Consider the following 19,972-nt stretch of genomic DNA (forward strand, 5'->3'; position numbering starts at 1 on the left):
CTTGCCTCTAAGCCACCAAGATTACTGACAGCTGATAGTCCACAAAACTGGGAAAGGGCTTCTTGGAAGGTAGTTCTTGTTCTGTTAATTCCCAAAGCACAGAGCTGAAACACTTGGGGTTTTGTCTGCTAGATGTGGTGTGTTCTGCTATTCAAAGCAACTCAAAAGGGGGTTGCTGTACGTAGCAGTGAGGAGCTCCCTTCTTTGCTTAATCTGCGAAAAGCCACTAATTGCGTTCTCTCGTACAGTGGTTGGGTCTGCTGTCAGAGGGAGGGGACCTGACCCAGGACTTCTGGCTCTGAAAACCTCAACCTCTCGTGTATGAGCTGGAAGCCTGCAGTCCCTTGGCAGAAATTGTACAGGTTTCTGTATGAGCTTGTATCTAGAGTGGGACATGGCCAGGCTTGAAACTTGACCAAGGGCTGCACTTGGGTGTTGTTCTCAGGCCTGAAGAGGGAGGACAAGGATACAGTGAGATGATTGTGTGTGCTACTTGCTGCAGAGTCTGCCACCCTGTTTACCGAGCTTGTGTATGACACAGCTTGTGTCCACACCTGAAAGTGTTCCCAGGAGTGCACTGCTGTTCCTCAAGTCATTTAAATTAGCTTTCCTGAAAGCACATGGAACCGGCATGTGGCCTCCCGTGGCCCTGCTGGTGAGGTGTCTGCAGAGAGCACAATGGGCACCAGTTGTATAACTGTCCTCCCACTCTTGTCTTAGGCCAGGTCAGATTGCTCCCCAGTGTTGCTTAATTTCCCAACCTTTTTGCGATAGGAAACAATTCTTGCACCCCCCATAACGGTGACTGAACTAAATCTGCTGAAAGACTTTATTGAATAGGGCTAGTGACCTGAAAAGTGTGTGCGTGATAGAGTGATCCCATCAGAATGACACCAGTGCTCATTTTCTATCTTGGAGCTGAGTCCTTAGGTGAAATCTGTATTTTTCAGAAATTTGTATTTCCCTCCATTAAAAAAATTAAAAACAGAAAATCCTTTACTTGGAAGGGCTACTGCCAGGGCTAGAAGGTGAAGAGCTAGCTTAGTTTGTATGGGAAGCCCCGTTGGTTTTGATGGTTTTTTTTCTCTTTTTATATTCAACTCATTCTTACGCACAATCTTCTCAAATGTAAGGTTACTCATGACCAGTGCTACAATAAGAATATATTCGCAGATTTCTTGTGTTGTTCTGCAGCAGTGGGCCCATTTACAAATGCGAGATGTGGGAGTAAAACATGAAGTAACTGTTTGTTGCCTGTCAGAGACATGAATCTCATTTAAATAGGGATGAAAGAGATAGCCTTAAGTGTTAGGAATCCCTAAAGTTAGGAGTGATCCACTCATCACCTCCTAGTCAGCAGCAGCAGCAATGTGAGGCTGCAGGATGTAATCGATCTCCGCTCTGCGTGCAGTATGGCGGTGTTGGTCAAGTGCAGGAAGGTATTTCGGAGCCTTTCTCTGACACGCCAGAGGTTGTCCACTGCTAAGTAGATACAGCCTGCCAGGCTGGATGGATCCAGGCGTTTCCGCTTCGTATCGCAGAGCCTGGCAATGCCTTGAGGGATAAAATGTGAAATCATGTCTTCCTTGTCTTGACTAATTTTAGGTCCCTGGTAACTTTCACGTGTCAACACACAGTGCCACTGCGCAGCCTCAGAATCCTGACATGACCCACGTCATCCACAAGCTCTCATTTGGGGACAAGTTACAGGTGAGTTCTCTTCCCTGAAAATTCCCTGGCTCTAGGGGAATGGATGAATGCAATGAGAGCGACTTAAGTATTAGAGACTTTGGTTTGATGGGAGCGCCCTGTACAGTGTGGAGAGGACATAAGAAAGGACTGCCTGGGTAAACAAGACCACCCCTTGCATTCATACAGTGTACCCTCAGTCCGGAAGAGTTCACAAACTATTTACGTGCCACCACTTCAGGAAGAAGCAATGTTCTGTCATAGGGTGACTTTGCTGTTTTCACCTGAAACTGAAAGTGCTTTTGGAAAACTATGTGGCTATTTTCCTGCAGGGAGTAGAAAAGAGGATTCGTGGCTTTGCAGAATCCTACTGTATTGTACAGTACTGCTTTCAGTATTAATACAGAAAAAAAAAATCTTGACTGCCTTTGCAGAGGAGCAGTGAGTATACTAAAGGAAGATGTGTGCTCACTACTGTCTTTACCACGGCACCAGTCAAGTTCTTTTGAACTCACTTCACTGTACTTGTATAGCAGACACCTATTAGTCAAATTTGTTCTGTGAAACACAGGTTAGACTTATAACTACCAGTTCCCTGCTGGGAAGAAGCTGAATGTGTGCACTTGCCCAGTCGATAGAGTTTCACCAGGTGTTACAAGTTATGTAATAATTCCTGATTTCTCAATAAGGACAGATTACAGCACTTCTCTAGCCTACTTCCAAGGAGCTAGCATCATAGGTGGGAGTTATATATGTGCACACCCAGTTTGCGACTCACCCTAAACATTGCTTACCCATAGTCTCTCTGTAATCTTCTTTCCTCAGCACAGACGTCTCATTAGTCTGCTTCTTGTACACCCACTTCCAAAACCCTTTTTCATGCTAACAAGTCTAAGCGTTGCTTTGTAGTCTTCTGATTCTGCTCCCGGCTTCTTTTAGGAAATATCTTGTGTGGGAACGCTGAAATATTAGCATATAAATAAGCTTGGCTTAATGTCTGTAAAGCACACTGAGATTATGAAAAATATTAGGTAAGTGCTAATAGAGAGTTCTGCAGTTTGCGTGGGAAATCAGTGCTCTAAGGTAGCGTTCCCATTGTTTTATCATGGAGTCTTTGAGTAATGGAGCTGAAGTGCGAATCAGCATGAATGAGATGAGAAGCCTGGACAGTTGGGGGCAAAGGAGCAAGCATCTTCAGTTCTGGTGGTGAGAAACCTGTCTAGCAAACATGTGGTTGGCTCCTGATTTGGACAAGTTTTGATTAGTGTTTTCAAAGTTCAAAATAACTACTCATCATCTCCATATACAAGAATGGAGCATGTAGGTGCTGCTGATCCTGTAGGCAAACATGAGTTCAACAGCACAAATTAAAGAAGGATATGGTCACTAAACAGGTGCTACCAAGACTCAGCAAACAGTGTAGAGAACCAGCGAGTACAGAGAGCTTTAAATCTATTTAGATACATCTTTGAATATTTTGGGTTGTCTCCACCTGCCTTGATGTAATATATGCTCATATTTCTTAAAGTGGGTGAGGAGCTTCTCATTCACTTGTGTCATGTGCTGGGAGTTAGTGCTTTGTGGGTTGTTACCAACTCCACCAGAATGATCCACTAAGGTACATGCTGTGTTCTCCAGAAAAAACAGTCTGTTTGAAATAGAGATTTAAATCTCGTCTGGCAATGAATGAGCTTCAGTTCTTCAACAGTAGTGCATGCACAATAGTGTCAGACTTTTTGTAGACTTTTACCTCATGTAGATGAGTTCAAAATTCAAACCAATGGGGTTCTTGCATGTCAGGTAACCCAGTAAAGAAAGAGATATGGAAAGTATAGGAGATTATACATTTTTAATCATAGAATTCTGTTGAGTGCTAGATCATGATGTTGAATAATCCTAGTTTTAACCTGGTGAGAGATCTTGTCTTCCCTTGGTAGTTGCAAGGTTGGAAGTTACTTTAGCCTGTTGTTGGACTCAGGCCAAGTTATATGTCCAGTTCTATATCATAGAATCATAGAATGGTTAGAGTTGGAAGGGACCTTAAAGATCATCTAGTTCCAACCCCCCTGCTATGGGCAGGGCCACCTCCCACCCGCCCAGGTTGCTCAAAGCCCCATCCAACCCAGCCTTGAACACTTCCAGGGATGGGACATCCACAACTTCTCTGGGCAACCAGTTCCTGTGTCTCACCACCCTTGGAGTAAAGAATTTCTTCCTAATATCTAATCTAAATCTACTCTCTTTCAGTTTAAAACTATTACCCCTCATCTTATCACTACACTCCCTGATAAAAGAGTCCCTCCCCAGCTTTCCTGTAGCCCCTTTAGGTACTGGAAGGTCTATATGGTCTCCCTGGAGCCTTCTCTTCTTCAGGCTGAACAACCCCAACTCTCTCAGCCTGTCTTCATAGGAGAGGTGCTCCAGTGCTCTGATGTCCCTCCTGTGGACTCGCTCCAGGTTAAAGCCTAGAGTGTTCAAGGTCCTGGCAAGTATCTTTTTGAGGCCCATGTTGCAGGAGAATAAAGTGTTGGCTCTGTTAAAGCACCGACTAGCCTCCTGTGCCACTGCTCCAAGCACTAGGTTTGGCCTTGGTAGTACAGGACAGTCCTGAGAGCATCTGGCTGAACAGGCTTGCTTAAGTTCTCGGTTGCAAAGCAATTTTGTTACTGTGGCCAAAAGCTTACTCCTTGTTGAAGTCCCTCCAGGTACTTAACAAGGTACAAACAAGTACGTTCCCCCAAGGAACACACCTGTGCACTTTGTAGAGCAGAGAATAATTAGCAGTCTGTGGACAGCAAGTATTGTAATGGGAGTCCAGAATATTCCACAAGGAAAATCATGGTAAAACATCGGATTGGGAGTTACCAATGCCATCCGTGTTGCGAAGACAAGAGAGGTAGATGCACCAAAGGACCTGATGGCGCAGAAACAGACGGTTGTGGAGATGTCTGGTGGCTTTGTCTGTGTGGAAGCTCTGTAACTGGCAGCTTTGCAAACTCACCGTGTAGAGAGATGCAGAGCAGACAACTTTTACCTATAAACAGAAGTGTGGATGCTGGGGAGCCAAGGACAAGAACGTAAGTCCAAATGTACAGGTCCCTCACAGGATAGATAGAGTTGTTTGCTGAGTAACCAATCAAACATTTGCTGTTGAAGTGTTTGAAGTGGACCTTAAAGTCTTTGGCCCAGATATGCTACGAGACTTCTCAGCTGTATCAAGGATGGAACATAATACTGTAGCCCAGTCAAGGGGCTCCTCTTTTTTTGTATGTTTTTTACAGTGAGTAAAGAATATGTACGGTCTGTATGTGTGGTTCAGAAGTGGTTGCTGTTGTGTAGACTGTTTGAAATACCAGCAGACTGAAAGATACTGTAGAAGGTTCAGCTGTGGCTTTTGCTCTGTGCTCGTTACCAGCACCTTGCCAGTTGAACTTTCTGATGATTTTGTCTCTCTAGAATTTCCTTTCTCAGGAGAGAAATGGGTTCAGTTGCTGCTTCCTCCAAAACATCATCCACTCTGTAGCATTCAGAATGGGGAAACAGCCATTAGGATGAGACAAAAACATCCACATGCTACCGGTTATTGAGAGGGTCTGGGAAGGAGATTGCATTGCCCTGTTAGTGAGGTGAAACTCTGTCACACCTATGACCTAATACTTCTTCCAAACTCTTCTTCCCTGTTGTCTGACTTAAGGTCAGGAATTTCTAGGTTGTGGAGTTACTTGTCCTTTCTGTATAGCTTACTGTACATCATGCAAACGATGCAACCTCTAATCTACAGCTGTTGCACTGGGGTTTTCCCTGTCCAGAGGGTTCACAAGTTGATTATTCTGTTGATGGACATCAGACTCCAGGTCATAGTATGTGGAAGGCATGGGATGGAAATCCTGTTATTCTGGGCAAACAGATACTTGCGTGCCTGGGACCAGCTGCAGAAAAAGCTGAATGGATGGCAGTGTTGGCGTGTGTCCTCCCCACCTCCAAGGGCATAGTGTGTGTGGTGTGAAAGCTGGGCTAACGACTTAAAGCTGTACAAGCCCTACTGCTCTGGCATGAGCTACCCTTACAGGAGAACTCTTGAGTTTTAAGATGAATATGACTCCCATTTATTTCCCTTTCAGCCTGATAAATGAACTTCACAGTTAACTATGCAAAGCTCTTAGGAAATACCTCACAATGAAATTTCACAACTGGCCTCTTCCAACTGCAATTCCTTTAGCTTTGGAGTGGTTTTGGAGTTTCATCTTGTAAGATGTTGTGAAATCAACTTTTTTACTTGGAACCAACCTCTGTGGTGATGGTCACTGAAAGATATTTCAAGTCATCTTTTACTGGGTTGCAGCTTTGTTTTCGGAAAGGTTGAATCAGGCTGATCTCCTTGTTACAGCGTAGGATAGGGAAGCAAAGGTCAAGAGTACCAAGTGAGAGCATAGTTTCCTCATATACCTTTTTGCTTTCCAGGTCCATAATGTTCATGGAGCATTCAATGCCTTGGAGGGAGCAGACAAACTCAGCTCAAATCGTATGTATTCTTGGTGATTACAGGTCTTCGCCATTCTCTGCAAGAGGGAAAACAGTTCATGCAACACTGGTGTATCCAGAAGCCTTTAATCTGCCTCTTTAACCAAAATGATCCAGACACTGCTGACTGACATTGCCATTTTCTCCAGCACCGTAGAGAAGTCTTAGCCCAAAAGGTCCATTGCAGCCCTTCTGCAACTTGGACGTTGTCTCCAGCTCTATTATGACTGTTATAACCGACTCAGAGTTACTAAGTTTTTTATCCATATCCTATTCCTGTAGCTTCCCTTAGCTGCTGTCACCACCACCAGAACTTTTCCTTGTTCTTGTGTTGCAAGTTAGCTCTCACCTTAAGTCCTACCCTGTGGCTGGAAGGATAGACATTTTCATTGCCCTTCTTTATGACCAGCAACACAAAAAGAAATTTCCAGTGCATGCTACAATCCAGCATAGTTTTTCCCCTTCAAGTGTTCAGGCTCCCTCAGGATATAAGTCTTGTCCACTTCTGGGAACAAAATTTCTATGGCTGTTCCTGAAGCTAGGCAATTGTGGCTTTGTTTTTTTTTTTTGTTTTTTTTTTTTTTTTTCTCTCCATGTGCCAAATGTCATTATGTTACACTTGGCCAAAGGATTCTGCAGAGAAATCATGTAGACTTCTGGTTTAGAAGTGTTTCAGAAGACAAGAAATGGCACAAGCCATTTAAATAATGAAAAAAATGCATTAGTAATTGTTAAGCAGCTGTAGGAGAAGGAAGAAGAGAAAGAAAGAAAGATGGGTGCATAAGGAATGGGACTACACGGCTTGTGATATCTCAGTCTTTTCTGTCAAAAGAAGTTCAGTGAGCTGCAGCTCTAACCTTAGCTCTTTCTTGATTTAACTATGATAACTTTTTGTGGTGCTGATAAGTCTTACCATTTATAGCTGCAAGCAGTTAGGAAGGTTCAAGTGCCCCAAACTCATCTCCTTGGGTTGTGGTGCTACAGAAGTCTTAGTCTTAGGTGGGTAGGGTCTGGTGTCATCTGAGTACCTTACAAAGTTTTGTACAAAGGACATGGACGTAGGATGTGAAATTGTCACTTTGTCACAGAACCTGAGATAAGGAGGGAAATACCTTTTCTGTGACTGACTTGTTTTAGTTGATTTCACACACGTACTTTGAAGTGTTATGTAGCTGTGATTCCTTTCTCTGAATACTAACTTATACTTCCCTTTTCTTTCCTTTCCTGACTGCAGCTCTTGCATCTCATGATTACATATTGAAGATAGTCCCGACGGTGTATGAAGACATGAGTGGCAAGCAGCGATACTCATACCAATATACTGTAGCAAATAAGGTAAAGAAGCAAGTAGTTCTCAGAGAAGCTCCCCATTGCAGCCCAGTGGATGCATGGAGGATCTTCAGCCGTCATTCCTCCTCCCTCTTGCTTCTCTGCTCTGCAGCCACATACGTTGGTTTGTAGGTGAGCAGTAGCCTCTGCTGGGAGAAGGAGGAACTGAAGCTCCTCAGAGCTGGCCTTCCTGTTGCTCCTGGTGCTGGCGTTTACCAGGGTTGGGATTGTGAGGGCTTGTCAGAGCAGTTGGTGGTATTGTTTTAATTCTAGAGAAAGGTATTCTTACTCCCATACATCAATTTAACTGGTCTAGATTTCTGTAAATTGTGTGGAAGGTTTTTACGTGCTGCAGGAGCTCTTGTGATTTGTGTCAAGATGCATCTGGATGGAAACTGCAATCCAACGGAATATACGAAACAACACTTACACATGGTTTTATTAATAAAACAGTCTCAGTTGTGGTGTGTGTGTCAGACAAATAAGTTAGCAGAGTTTTTATCTTTTTACAGATGTTGATTTCAGATAGTGCGCCACTGAACCTGCAGCAGCAAATACGTTGACTATTTCTCAGTCCCTACTTTATTCTAGTGGATTATGATAGTTATTGTAACTTTATAATTGCTAAACTAATTTACGTTAAATGTGAATATATTTGTATTTTAATAATACAATGTATTGAACATAAAAAAAAAAAAAAGACCATTTACTTTTTAAGGTAAAAAGCCTCTTTCAATTTAAAATTATTTGCCAGTCAGGTGCTAAGTGAAAGTCCAGAATCTTTTTATAATATCTAATTACTGCTAGTTTGCCATCAAGCACGCACTCTCACGGACTAGTTCTCAGTTTAACGTTCCTGTCTAGTGACTTTAGGGCTTGCTTGTACAGTGTGTCCCAACGATTTGGATGTCTCCCTCTATTCAGATTACAATGTATTTGTTCTGCTTAATGTCACAACTGTTCTGATAAGACTGTTGCGACGCAAGTTCTGAAAGTAATTTGGAAAATAGACAGCAGGAGCTTTTGACACTTCTATGAGCATGGTTGCAGACTGGGGCGTTCGGCCAAGACTGACTCATTAGGGCAGGATTGCTGGTGGGGAAAAGGGGAGAGGAAGGAAAAAATGAGGTCAGTTCTATCAAAACTGAAGTGCAGAGAAACAGTGCTGCCTCTGCATTTTCTTCTCATTAAAAATAAAAAGTTCTCTTATTGGTGCTTTAGTCCTTGACTCTCATACTGATGGGTAGTAAACAGAAATCGGAAGGCATTGGAATAGTCTGGCACAGATTGACTACTATGAAGAGATAAATAGAGTCTTAAGTCTGGACTGTCTGTCCCCTCTCGCCTTTTACCTCCTAGACCCTCTGTTTCTTCGCTTCCCCAGATAGCCACTGTCACAAGATATGCTGCAGAATTTCTGCAATAAAAGCCTGCGAATATTATGACTAGGGACATCAGCCGCTTTCTGCTTCTTCTCGTCATCCATTAAAAAAAAAAAAAATAGTGAGAAATTTGGGATTTATGTGAAATTAATGGAGATGCTGTTTCACTAGCTCCCTCTGAGCTCACAGAGAGTAAGATTATCTTTTTTGTGTCATGCTCATGGGTGTCCTATTGCTTGTTCTTTCCTCATCTTTCTGAAGTATTTGAGGTTGTCTTTGCCTCTGCGTAAAGGAGAATTAAAACAGAAGAGGTCATCTGAGTTGGCAGGCATGTTGTAGGGTTAAAGGAGGGAAGAGCAGCTGGGTAAAGAGGCAGTGTGTGCCGTGCTGGTGACTCTCATTGGATTGTGGAGTCCACAGCCTGCTTTTCTTTGATTTTTCTTCAGTCTGTCAAGATAAACGTCCTGATCCTTGAAGACTGACATATATTTCCACTGAGAGCACAGAAAAAAATATTAGCTCAAAAAGATGTGACTTTTGATACTAAGTTGACGTTAGTATGTGTTCTACATTGGCATTGTACAATATGTCTCGTTGGGGTGCTGTCCTGTGGCTGATTGATTGCACTGTACCTGTTAATAAAGAAATGAATTAAAGCAGATTATCACTGGCAATCTGAAGATGTCTCTCCTAAACCAGCTTGGAATGTTTTTTGAACTTTTGCCAGTGTTTTTGTATATACAATTTCATTTTGGCTTTCAGCATGATTTTTAAACGTGGTTTAAACATGGCTCTACGTGATTCATGGGTGGGCAAAGCATTCACATTGATGGTCCCAATGGGAAGGGGGCCTTACAGAGGGGAGCTGCTGCCTGCTATACTGAGTGCATGGGCAACAAGAGATTTTCAGGTTCTTTCAAACTAAATTCCATTTATTTGATGAATATCTCGGTATACAACTTACTGGCAGTACAAAAACTTCACCTGCAACTACTTAGCGACTGCTTGTATGTAAATAGAGCAGATCTAAGCTAGAGAAATCAATGACAGCCCTTCTGTTTACTTCTAACTTTGAATGAGAGTAAGCACCGTCACTCTCTGTCTCCAGCTATATCATTATCGAGACTGTAAAGAATTTATTTTCCTATTTGATAAGGGCGGGGAGTGGGCAGTCATACAGGAATTAACTGTTTGCTTCTTTCAGTCTGATCATTAGTACAAAACAGTGGAGTAAGGGCCAGATCCACAGAAGCAGTTTTATTGCAGTCACTTTACCTGAAATGAGATTGCTTACATTTTCTGCCGGTTTTCCCCCACTTTCTTTTCTAGGAGTATGTAGCCTACAGTCACACTGGCCGCATTATCCCAGCGATCTGGTTTCGTTACGATTTGAGCCCCATCACAGTGAAATACACAGAGAGGCGACAGCCTTTGTACAGGTTTATCACATCGGTGAGTTACTCTAAACCTCTAATTTTCCTTTCTCCTGACAGCATTTCATTTCTCTTCTGAGCCTTTCTTGTCCAGAGGAATTAAATTTCTGCTTCAGAGTGTTGTGACATGATTGAAATAAAGCAATACATCACTGCAATTGTGCTGAAGTATAAGTGAGGTAACTGGTAAGCCCTATGCTCTGACAATTTGATTTAATATCTCGTTACCAGAAGAAAGAAAATTATCCTCTTCCAGAAGTGCCAAACTCTGTCTAGGCAGGATGGGCACTATTGCAGCATGTCAGAAACTTGGAAGCAAAACTAATGTGGTGTGCAGTAAAGCATGCTGCAATAAGCCGTCTCTCTAATGATGAGGTCTAACTTGCAGAGAATGCAGGGCAGTTGTTTTACTCAGTGCTGCTGCTGGACTTAATATGGGTATGCCAGTTCCAGGCATTTACTCCTGGGAAGTGGAGAAAAGCTGCATTATCTAATTCCAGAGGTGTTTTCCTGACAAGTTCGTTTTGATCTATCCAGATAGCATCCTGCAGTACTGCTAGGTAGGCAGAGAGCTATTTAAAGATCTTCCAGATCTTAAAAAAATGTGTCCTGAGAGAGCTGGCTTAAAATTTAAGCCGCAGTCTGGTGTGCCAGTGAGGCATGGTAGAATGTGAAGTAGTTGATAAATTGGCTGGAATGAAGACCTCAGATTTTGATTTTTAAACTGTTTGAATATTTTAATTTGAAGTAACATAAACAGTGTGGCTGTGTTGCACTTAAAGGTTTTGATTTCGCAGCTTCTGATAAACACCAAGTTCCCTCACTTAACTTTAGAAATGCGTGTGATCTCTAGGATACACAAATACCAAGAGAAGGGGACTTGAAGCAAAATCTAAATGTTGTGGTTTAAGACCTTCTCTTCGTAGCACATCTGTTTGGTTTCAAAACATAATCCTAAAAAAGGTCAAACATCAGAATTTTATGACTTGGCATCTCATACTGCCTCTACTTTCCCTAACAGTATGCTCTCAGGTTTCTTACACATCTTGTTGGGGGTGAGGGTGTGGAGGTGTTTTTAATGGGAAATGGTGTTTGGAAATGATTGATAACTGGTATTATTCTTTGTCATATCCGTTGCTAGCGTTGATTTACTGCTGATATGCCATTGTATGCATATAAATAGGATCTTTGTTGAATTTGATGCCGTGCTTCAGAGTTTACGTAAGGAGTCCACAGGAGAGGCTTTCCTCACTGGTTACCACAATGATCTTTTGGATTTGAGATGGCCCCAGGTAGACTTTTGCCCCATCCTGTCTTTAAAGTTAGCCAGGCACGTGCTGGCTGCTAGACTGCTGAAGGAGAGTTTTACAATTTGATTTTTGTCTACTTTGTTTGGTATTATAAAGGGCTGTAGTCTCAAGCAGCTCACTTAGGGCCATTCCAATTGAACATCCTTCCTATGGAGACATGTGGATGACGCTGATATCTGCAGTAGCTGTTACGCAGTACGTCAGACAGGTGTGACAGACCTTTGTCAGACGTGGCTGACTTAGAGGCAGTTCCTTGTTACAGATGCTATATCGTGGCTATCAGTCTGGACCATCTGGCCCTGGTACAGGTGACCTGCTCTTGCTCTCATTTAGGCTAGGAATGTTTTACAGTAGGGCAACCTTGTCTATGCTTAGAGCTTTACAGCGTTCAAGGTGGCATTGAAAAGGTTGGAGGGGGAGAGCAGTTCTGCAGAGGATCAAAGCACCTTTTGTCCTAGGTTTTCTTGCCCTGTTTTGATGACGTGATCTGTTCCATTGTCCTTTCCATTCTTTAGCCCCTTCCTGTATCTCCAGCATGGCCTTTTGCATCACAGTTGCTCTGGAGACCGGTTAGTGATGATCAGCACTGGGCTGAGGTCCAGACAGAGATTGTGCTGGGGCATCTGGAGTCATTGCCAAGTGGGGCTGGCCGTGGAAAGCATCAGCTTTTTCTGAGCAGCAGCTGCTTAATTTAAAAACCACAAGAGAGGCTCTGGGGTAGGGGGGATATCACCTGCAATTCCTTTGAGTGAGCAGATTGTTTACTAGGGCAACCTTGTGGTTTTCAGTAAATTTAATTGTGCCCCGGGAATGGGGGAGGATCCCGTGGGCTTGGAAGACACTTTAAGGGGGGAAATAGTGTTGGAGGAAAGGATACACTGTGGAGGGATGATCCCATGTGGAGAGATCAGATGATAGAGGGGGTGTTGGCTGCTCAGCAGAGAGCCAAAGGAATCTGATTCTGCTGCTGGGAAGGTTAACTGATGCTCTTTGTTAGTAATCAGTTTGTCCCCCAAAAACTTCACTGCTGTTAAGAGCAGCATTATAGCACTATAGCAGGGTTCCCAGGTCTCCTGTGTTCCCAACGCGCCCACTCTAACTCATGCCTGCTCCTTGGGGTTTTGTGGTATGAAGAGCTGTCATAATTTTCTGTACCATGTGAGAGGTGCTTCCTGTGCGGGACAAAAGTCATTGGTTTAGCACAGATTTTACTTTACATGTCAAGCTTCAAAAAATTCAGTGCTAAGTAAGATTTTTGCATTACCTGTGGCTCAGTACTGCCACTGTCACTGTGCTGTGAATTTGCCGTGGAACCTGGGGTTGACCACAGACACTTGGCATAGTGTTAAACACAGTCGGTTTTGCCTGTTAAACTCTACTGCTTAAAATCAAGGCATCTCCTCATAAAGAGAAGCCATTCATGGCCTCCTGGTCGAGGTTATGGAGCAAGGGGAAAAGTTTCACTGCTGAAAATTTATGAGTTTGTGTAAGTGGCCAAACTGAGAGAAGGTTTTATCATGAGGTCAGTCTAGGGGCTGGGAGGGGATAGCAGGCAGAAGACAACCCAAAGTTCTGCTGAAACATTCAAAATCAAGGAAAAGAATTTTTTTCCTAATATGAGAGGACTCGTCTGCCCTCTAGGTGTGAAAAAATTAAACTGGAAATAATGGAGGGGAAAATGGTTGCAGGGAGAATTATTTCAGACATAGGACCTGTTACCAACCTGTATCATAGACTCACTCCTATGGCGTTTTTAAAACCAAGGCAGTGTTGCTCTATAAGGTTGGGTGGGATTCTGCAGCTTACCTTACCAGCAATTACCTGGGGGTCCTACTGGTCCCCTCTGTCCTTAAAAGTAATTTTCAGATTTTAAGACATCTCAGAGGTCCACAGTCACATATCTGACACTTGCCTTTCTGTCATCCTGCTTGCAGCCTTGCCTCCTCTTAAATATCCACACGTTTTCCTTTAGACTTCAACCTGCATCCCAGCTGCTATCCTATAATCATATTCTGTTCAAAACCCTCGTGTGTACCCCATATTGCATGGACTCTCACTGCTGTAATTATTACACTGCTATATTTCTTTTCCCAACCTTTAATGGTTGGGCCTGAGTCAAACTGTAACCTCGTGGAGCCAAATGCAGATAATTTCCAGTAGCTATATTATTTTATAGTAGTTATATTATTTATTTAGTTATCCAGTTATTTTTAATTCTCCATTAAATATAAATAAGTGCATGATGTCTAACTTCCTTCAGAGCTGCTAAGGAGCAACACTCCGTACGTATTAGAACTGCGATGGCAGAGAACACGGTGGTGCAGCCTCTGTGCTGACTTAGAGACCAACCCTGGTGCTGCCTTTTTTTTTTTTTTGTCACAGCGAAAGAAGAGGGCAGTGTGCGTGCTGGGAGGCAGGCTCTAAGCGAATGCCAGGTGTGTGTGACTCAGAAACACTCAGCAGTACAGAGCTGTGCAGATGAATATATATTTCTTTTCTATTCCCCACCCCCTTGCACTGCTGCACTGAAATCAGATTTTCCTACCATATGATGCAAAATCTTAGCGTTGGATGGGTTTTCTGTTTGCGGTGTAACATCTCCTGTCAGCTGAGCTGCTGTGGACTGAAATAACCCAACTCCATTGCGGTCATTTTCCCTGAAAAGTCACCCTGCGTCATGCTGCGAGGGATAGCAAGGAGGGGGGCACAGGGGGCAGGAGCTAGACTTGTCCCCTAAAAATACTAACTTTGCCTCAGGGTGGTGCTTTGTTTTTTGAAGCCTTTATCTGCTGGAATGTCCTGCAAAAGCCGTGTTTACTGCCACTCCTCATTTCACTGAGCTCACTAAACACATGTATCCTGGTTATAAATACGCATGTAAATGAGTGCTTTATTTCTTGCCGCCTTCGCTCACCCTTAATGAACTGTTTGCTCTGTTGCCCCTGCGGACTCCCTGCCCAGCGGAACGCTGCTGCTGTTACCTTACTCTTTTGTCTGTAACTTTGCCCACAGAGCGGAGTGCTGCGTGGGAGACGTGGCACTGTAGGTCTAGTGTGTCAGTTGTATTGCACTTCCCTGACACCCTGCTATGTTGGCTTACTGATTTTGGGCTCCTCTCTCTCTCTTTGCTTCTAGCTCACAGCAAAATCCCCCTTTTCCTAGGCAGGCCCTTCTCTCAGGAGATAAGCTCTGTATCTTGTCCCCTTCTCGCTGACCCAGTGTCTCTTATTCTCAGAGCCACCTACCCCTACGCAATGTAAAAGGCCAAATTAAAAGAGCATTGCAGTTATGAAGTAAAAAATGTGGGAGTTAGGAAATGTCAGGTCCTGTGTAATTATAACTTGGCTGTTAAACGTTATAAGGTTACAGTATTGTGTATCATACTTTCCATGTGAACCCTGCTGTGCGCGGGGTGGCGTGGCACCCTGTGAGCAGCATTTCTTCCCATCCTACGGTATTTGCCTGCTGCCTTGTTACCAGCAGGTGGTTTGTATTAACCCGGTCCTTAGTACAAGTCGTATGTTTCCACAAGGACTCTGAGGCAGCTATTGTCATGGTATTGAACCCTTCAAATGTGTTTTCCATCACTGTTTCCTTGGGAGGCAAGTTTGGCGTTGTGCCCGTTTCATAGACAAGGGAGTATAACTGGTGCCCCCCTGATTTTGGGTGCTCCAAGCCAAGTTACCTTTGGTTTGACATGTCAGAATACTTTTGCGTTTTTCTAGCACTTGAGAACTGAAGTGGGCTGTTATGCTAATGAGGAGATTAATTTTTTTCCCTAACTCTGTTCTTGAAAATGATTGTGTGTTTTTACTGGTGTTTAAATAATTCAACCCGAGACATCTTGCATGGAAAGCTTTGGCCTACAAAGAGTTAAGTTGGCAGTGCTTTTGTAAGCAGCCCTTGTAATGGAAAGTGTTAGACAGACTTAGCTGTAGGTGTCACTGGTAGCTGGGTTTCTCTGTTAGTCACTGTCCTTCACATGCTATTTAAGTGTCTTTTGCCTGTTTGCAAATGCTGTATCTTGTGAAATAAGGAAAAGACTACAAGGCTGTGGTATTTATAATAGAAAACAGTAGCAGGAAGATATGAGCAACACAGAGCTTCTGGAAAGCTTTGTTAGGTGTTTAGCTCAGAAAGGAACAGCATTCATGCTGTAGCCTCCTAGGAGCTGGGATTTACGATTGGCTCAGGCTATGATGAGTTAAGGATAGCACTAAATTATTCCACTCTAGGGAATGGTTTTCCTGAGTGATTGTCATGTAATTACATCCCCAGTACTGTTACCCAGTTCTTACTATGCTTCCAGAAAATACTCCGGCAGTAGGCAGTAATATCCCTCCCCCTAGTTTCAAGCTGCCTAAAAGTTTCCCTCATCGCTGACAAACCTGTTTCCTCTCTCTGTACGTTTCAGATATGTGCCATCATTGGAGGAACGTTTACTGTAGCTGGGATCCTCGACTCCTGCATTTTCACAGCATCAGAGGCCTGGAAGAAGATCCAGCTGGGGAAAATGCAGTAGCTGTGAAACTCTACTCTAGTCTCCAAGGACAGGAGCAAAGATTGAGAAATCTACCACTACCTGTTTTTGTCTTTATTTTCTATTTGATTGAATCAGTAAGTTTTTCTCTAATCAGGCTGTTCGGTGAAGATGTCTTCAACAAATCAAAGAAATCTCCGTGCATTTCAGAGCTCTGAGAGTGAAAAATCAATGGAATCAGGGCACGGATTTCGATTCTCTCTCCCCCAGAAAGAGAGGTTGAAATGCCATATATGACATACGCTGTCAGATCTAAGTAAGGATGACAGTCTGTTCTCTGGGAGGTTCCTATGGCAGTGTACAAACTAGGTAGTAGATCGCGAAGAGTTGAGCTGTCTTGTGGCACTTTTTGGAATTCTCTTGGGTTTGCATGATTAGACAATCGACTTTTGTATAAGGAAAAATTATACATTAGGAAGAAATTCCACCCATGGTGCCAAAAAGGTGATGTATCTGTTGGTGAGGAATGGAAAGTGTTAGTCCCCGTAGCAAACTTTAGAGTCAGAGGGCAGAAATACCATCAAGAAATGTTTTGTGCTTTTATTGAAAGCTCTTTTGTTCAGATATGACCTTTCTAATGAAATGAGCAAACAAGAAGAAGCAGCCTTCCCCCAGCTACCTTTTCCTGGGTAATCTGTGATCCAGGCAGCGGAGGGCCTTTCTTTTACTCTGGATGTAAAAGTGGTTTCATTTCTTCCCAGAAACTGAATATCCAGTCTTGTGTTTACAGGTGGCATGAAGTAAAAACCAAACTGAGCAACACAGTTTTATGTGGCCTTTGCTTTGAAAGGGAATAGTTGTCTTTACAGCATTAGCTTTTATTCTTTCTTATGTTTTTTTAAACACAGACCCCCCCAACAGTCTGGATTCTGCACTTCTTTGTTATTATTGTTGTGGTTATTTTGAAAAGGGGTTGTATATTCTATGTGTTCAGAAGAATGGTGCAGTCTTCTGGGTTGATGATGAGCACAGCTTACTGTCTTGCTTTGTGTGTGTATATTGAATACACCTGTCAAACACAGGAAGCCTGTCTTTTCAGGGTTTAAGGTGCCTCCCTTTTCCTTTAAAATTCAATCAGGCATCTTTTCTGAGCCCCAGACTGACACTGTTCACCCACAGGTACACCAGTAGTGGGGCAGGCATTCCCACAAGCTGGCCCCTGCTAGCAGTTGTTTTGTTTGATTCCTTAAAATGGTACCTGAGCTTCCATGCCCATTCATTCAAGCCTCGTCTTCTGGGGCCTCCAATAAATGGAGGCGTGAGGGGGAGAACTACTGCCAGGTGTGGCTTGCGTGTAGTGGTAGACATGGGTTCACTAAAATTAGACCAGTACCCACCAGCGCATTTTCCATAGCCTCCTAAATGTTCCTTGAGTAGTAACAGTCTCTGCATGCTTTGTAAATGTCTGAGCTGAGGATACACAAATTCTAAGTGTTCCACGGTGGATAAAAATCATAAAATAAAAATCTTTAACTCAATCAATGCTGTAAATTCTGACGGGTGCAGGATTTCTCTTGGATAATATCTACTGCCCACTGCCATTTCCTGGAAGCAAAAGTATCCAAACATTATGCTGTAATAATATGAATCTTTGAATATTCAGTGTTAATGCTAGAGTCAGGTGCATTTCAAAAGTATTCCTAATATACGTCTGTTGAAATTGTCTCATTGCTTTGGAAGTAGGGAAGGTAGCCAGTTTTATCCACACACCAAAAAGAAGCAGCCAACCTCCCTTCCCCTGCCATCCTCTGCCCTGTAGTGACTTGGGACACGTTACAGCGTTGGGATTTTTTCCCTGTTCTTATCATGGACTGATTGCTATTGCTTTAGGTGTAAACTGGATTGTGTAACTTCCTGTATCTGTTAATGTATGGATAGATTTTATACATTTTTTTTGTCCATTTACAAAAATCAACTTGAAAATGAGATGCTTGTCTTCATTTCAGTGTGTGTGTCTGTGTGCCTGTGAGCGGTACCCGCTGGATGGCGGCGGCTGCCTGGTGGGAGCCGGGATTTTCCATTGCAATTGCTTCTCTTGCTGGCTGAAGGATTTCCCCTAATCCACTGTGACCAGCTGAAGCTTACAGCAAAAATGTCCTAGTTTTTCCTCTTGAATTTCTTGAGCCTTTGCTCACAGCTTGTGAACTCGGTGGATTACAAGGATGTAATTTTTTAGTATCTTAGTAGTGCATCCTTCTCCTGAGCTGTGCAAGAGAAGATCTTTGTAGCATGATGGATTGTACTGTTAATTTTCTGAAATTTCTTCCCTGGTACAATTTTTTCGACACAAATGAGCAAAGTTGGTTGCAGATTCCTTGTGTCCCCCGGTGTGTTATCTCTGCCCTTCTCCCCGTCCTTTGTCTGAATTAAACACTGCCTTCTGTGCGGTCCAGGCCAGTTCTCTAAACCAGATCGGTGAAGTTGTTTGGGTTTTTTTTTTGGAAATAACAGATGCGTACTTCACTGTGCCTACTTTCTCTGCCAAAATGTCCACTGCAATAATAAATCACATTTTTTTGCTAGACGTGGAAACCAAATTGTACTCAAGTTCTGGCAAAACTCTGCTGAAGAAATAGTCCGCACCTTAGTTCTCTAAATCAGGTCTAAGCCTTTGAGTACTGCCAAGGCAAGGCTGCCTCCCAGGTCTGCTGTACATTGTGGCGAGCGTGCCCTTTGGACGTGGCTGGCTCGGCTCGCATAGTGATGCTGCATCGTGTGTTTACAGAAGAATCTGCTCTTCATCTCTCCAAATGTGAAAGCGAGGTAGTTGCTGTTACAGCAGTCCTCCCCATGCATACATGTCTCGTTAGATTTCACTTTTCTTTTCAAACCCTTTCTACAGACAAAATGAGCTTAGTTTTTAAACATCAATGCAATCAAAAACACTTCAAGCCATAGTGGAAGGAAAACCATCAATCGTAAGTGTGCATCCACATTCCTGACTTTGCTCTTTCAAATCAGTATTTTGACAGAAGTATTTGTGGTTTGCCAAGACATCCCTGTAGGAAGTAAGATATTTACAGCTTGTATATATTCCAGTTGAAGTATGTCCCTCTAAAGCTACGCTCCATCATACGGTGAGAACTTGTGGTGTAGGATGCTTGCACTGGTGGAGTTAGAATTTTTAGCTCTCGGGAAAGCTGTGCTTGGGTATGTCTAGGCAGTATGTGGACTGCTGAAGATTATTTTTTAAGAAAAAAAATGGAAATGCAGTAAAAAATTGGAAAACATGCATTTGTGAATGTTTGATCTTATTTATCAAACACTTGTGTTCAACTACTGCTCTGTAAAATGTGGAATCTGCAGTGTAGATGGTAATGTCTAGTTAATTTTTGAGTATTTCTCATTTAAAGTTGTTTTTTATTTGTGTGATACACAAACTGTTTGGGCTAGAAATGACTGATGAGTATCTACTTTAGAATAGTCATTTGAAGTTTCAGATGAAATATGTCAATGAGGTATTTCTCCATAGTCCTTGGAAGAAGGGAGAGGTGCAGGGGAGGGAGTCGTAGTCCTGCAGTATGTTATGGAGATGTTTAAAGCACAAATCTGCATTTTTACAGTGGAGATTATTACGGAGTTCTGGCATTTCTCTCTTAATTTGCAACCTTATGTTAATAAAATGTTAGCCTTTTTAGTTCTATGATTAAAAATAAAACTCTTTGTGTTTTGATTGGCTTCTTATTGCACTACTATTGCAAAATCAATCTAAAAGGGCCTTTTTCTTTTGTTTTTAGTTCTTATTTCAGTGAACTACATGTTATCACA

The 19,972-nt window shown here is 42.8% G+C and overlaps 1 protein-coding gene across 1 annotated transcript in view; it reads left to right on the top strand.

The window, feature by feature from the left end:
• The window catches only part of ERGIC1 (endoplasmic reticulum-golgi intermediate compartment (ERGIC) 1), a 70,623-nt gene extending 53,706 nt beyond the window's left edge, over positions 1-16,917 (top strand). The window contains exons 6-10 of the mRNA XM_009882093.1: positions 1,606-1,710; positions 6,151-6,211; positions 7,445-7,545; positions 10,251-10,373; positions 16,079-16,917. Coding sequence (XP_009880395.1) covers positions 1,606-1,710; positions 6,151-6,211; positions 7,445-7,545; positions 10,251-10,373; positions 16,079-16,186 — 498 coding nt within the window. The 3' untranslated portion in view covers positions 16,187-16,917. The remainder of the gene's footprint in view (positions 1-1,605; positions 1,711-6,150; positions 6,212-7,444; positions 7,546-10,250; positions 10,374-16,078) is intronic.
• Positions 16,918-19,972: the final 3,055 nt, after the last annotated feature.

This window comes from Charadrius vociferus, unplaced genomic scaffold, assembly GCF_000708025.1.
Source record: "Charadrius vociferus isolate BGI_N301 unplaced genomic scaffold, ASM70802v2 scaffold3, whole genome shotgun sequence".
In the NCBI taxonomy this organism is placed as follows: Eukaryota; Metazoa; Chordata; class Aves; order Charadriiformes; family Charadriidae; genus Charadrius; species Charadrius vociferus.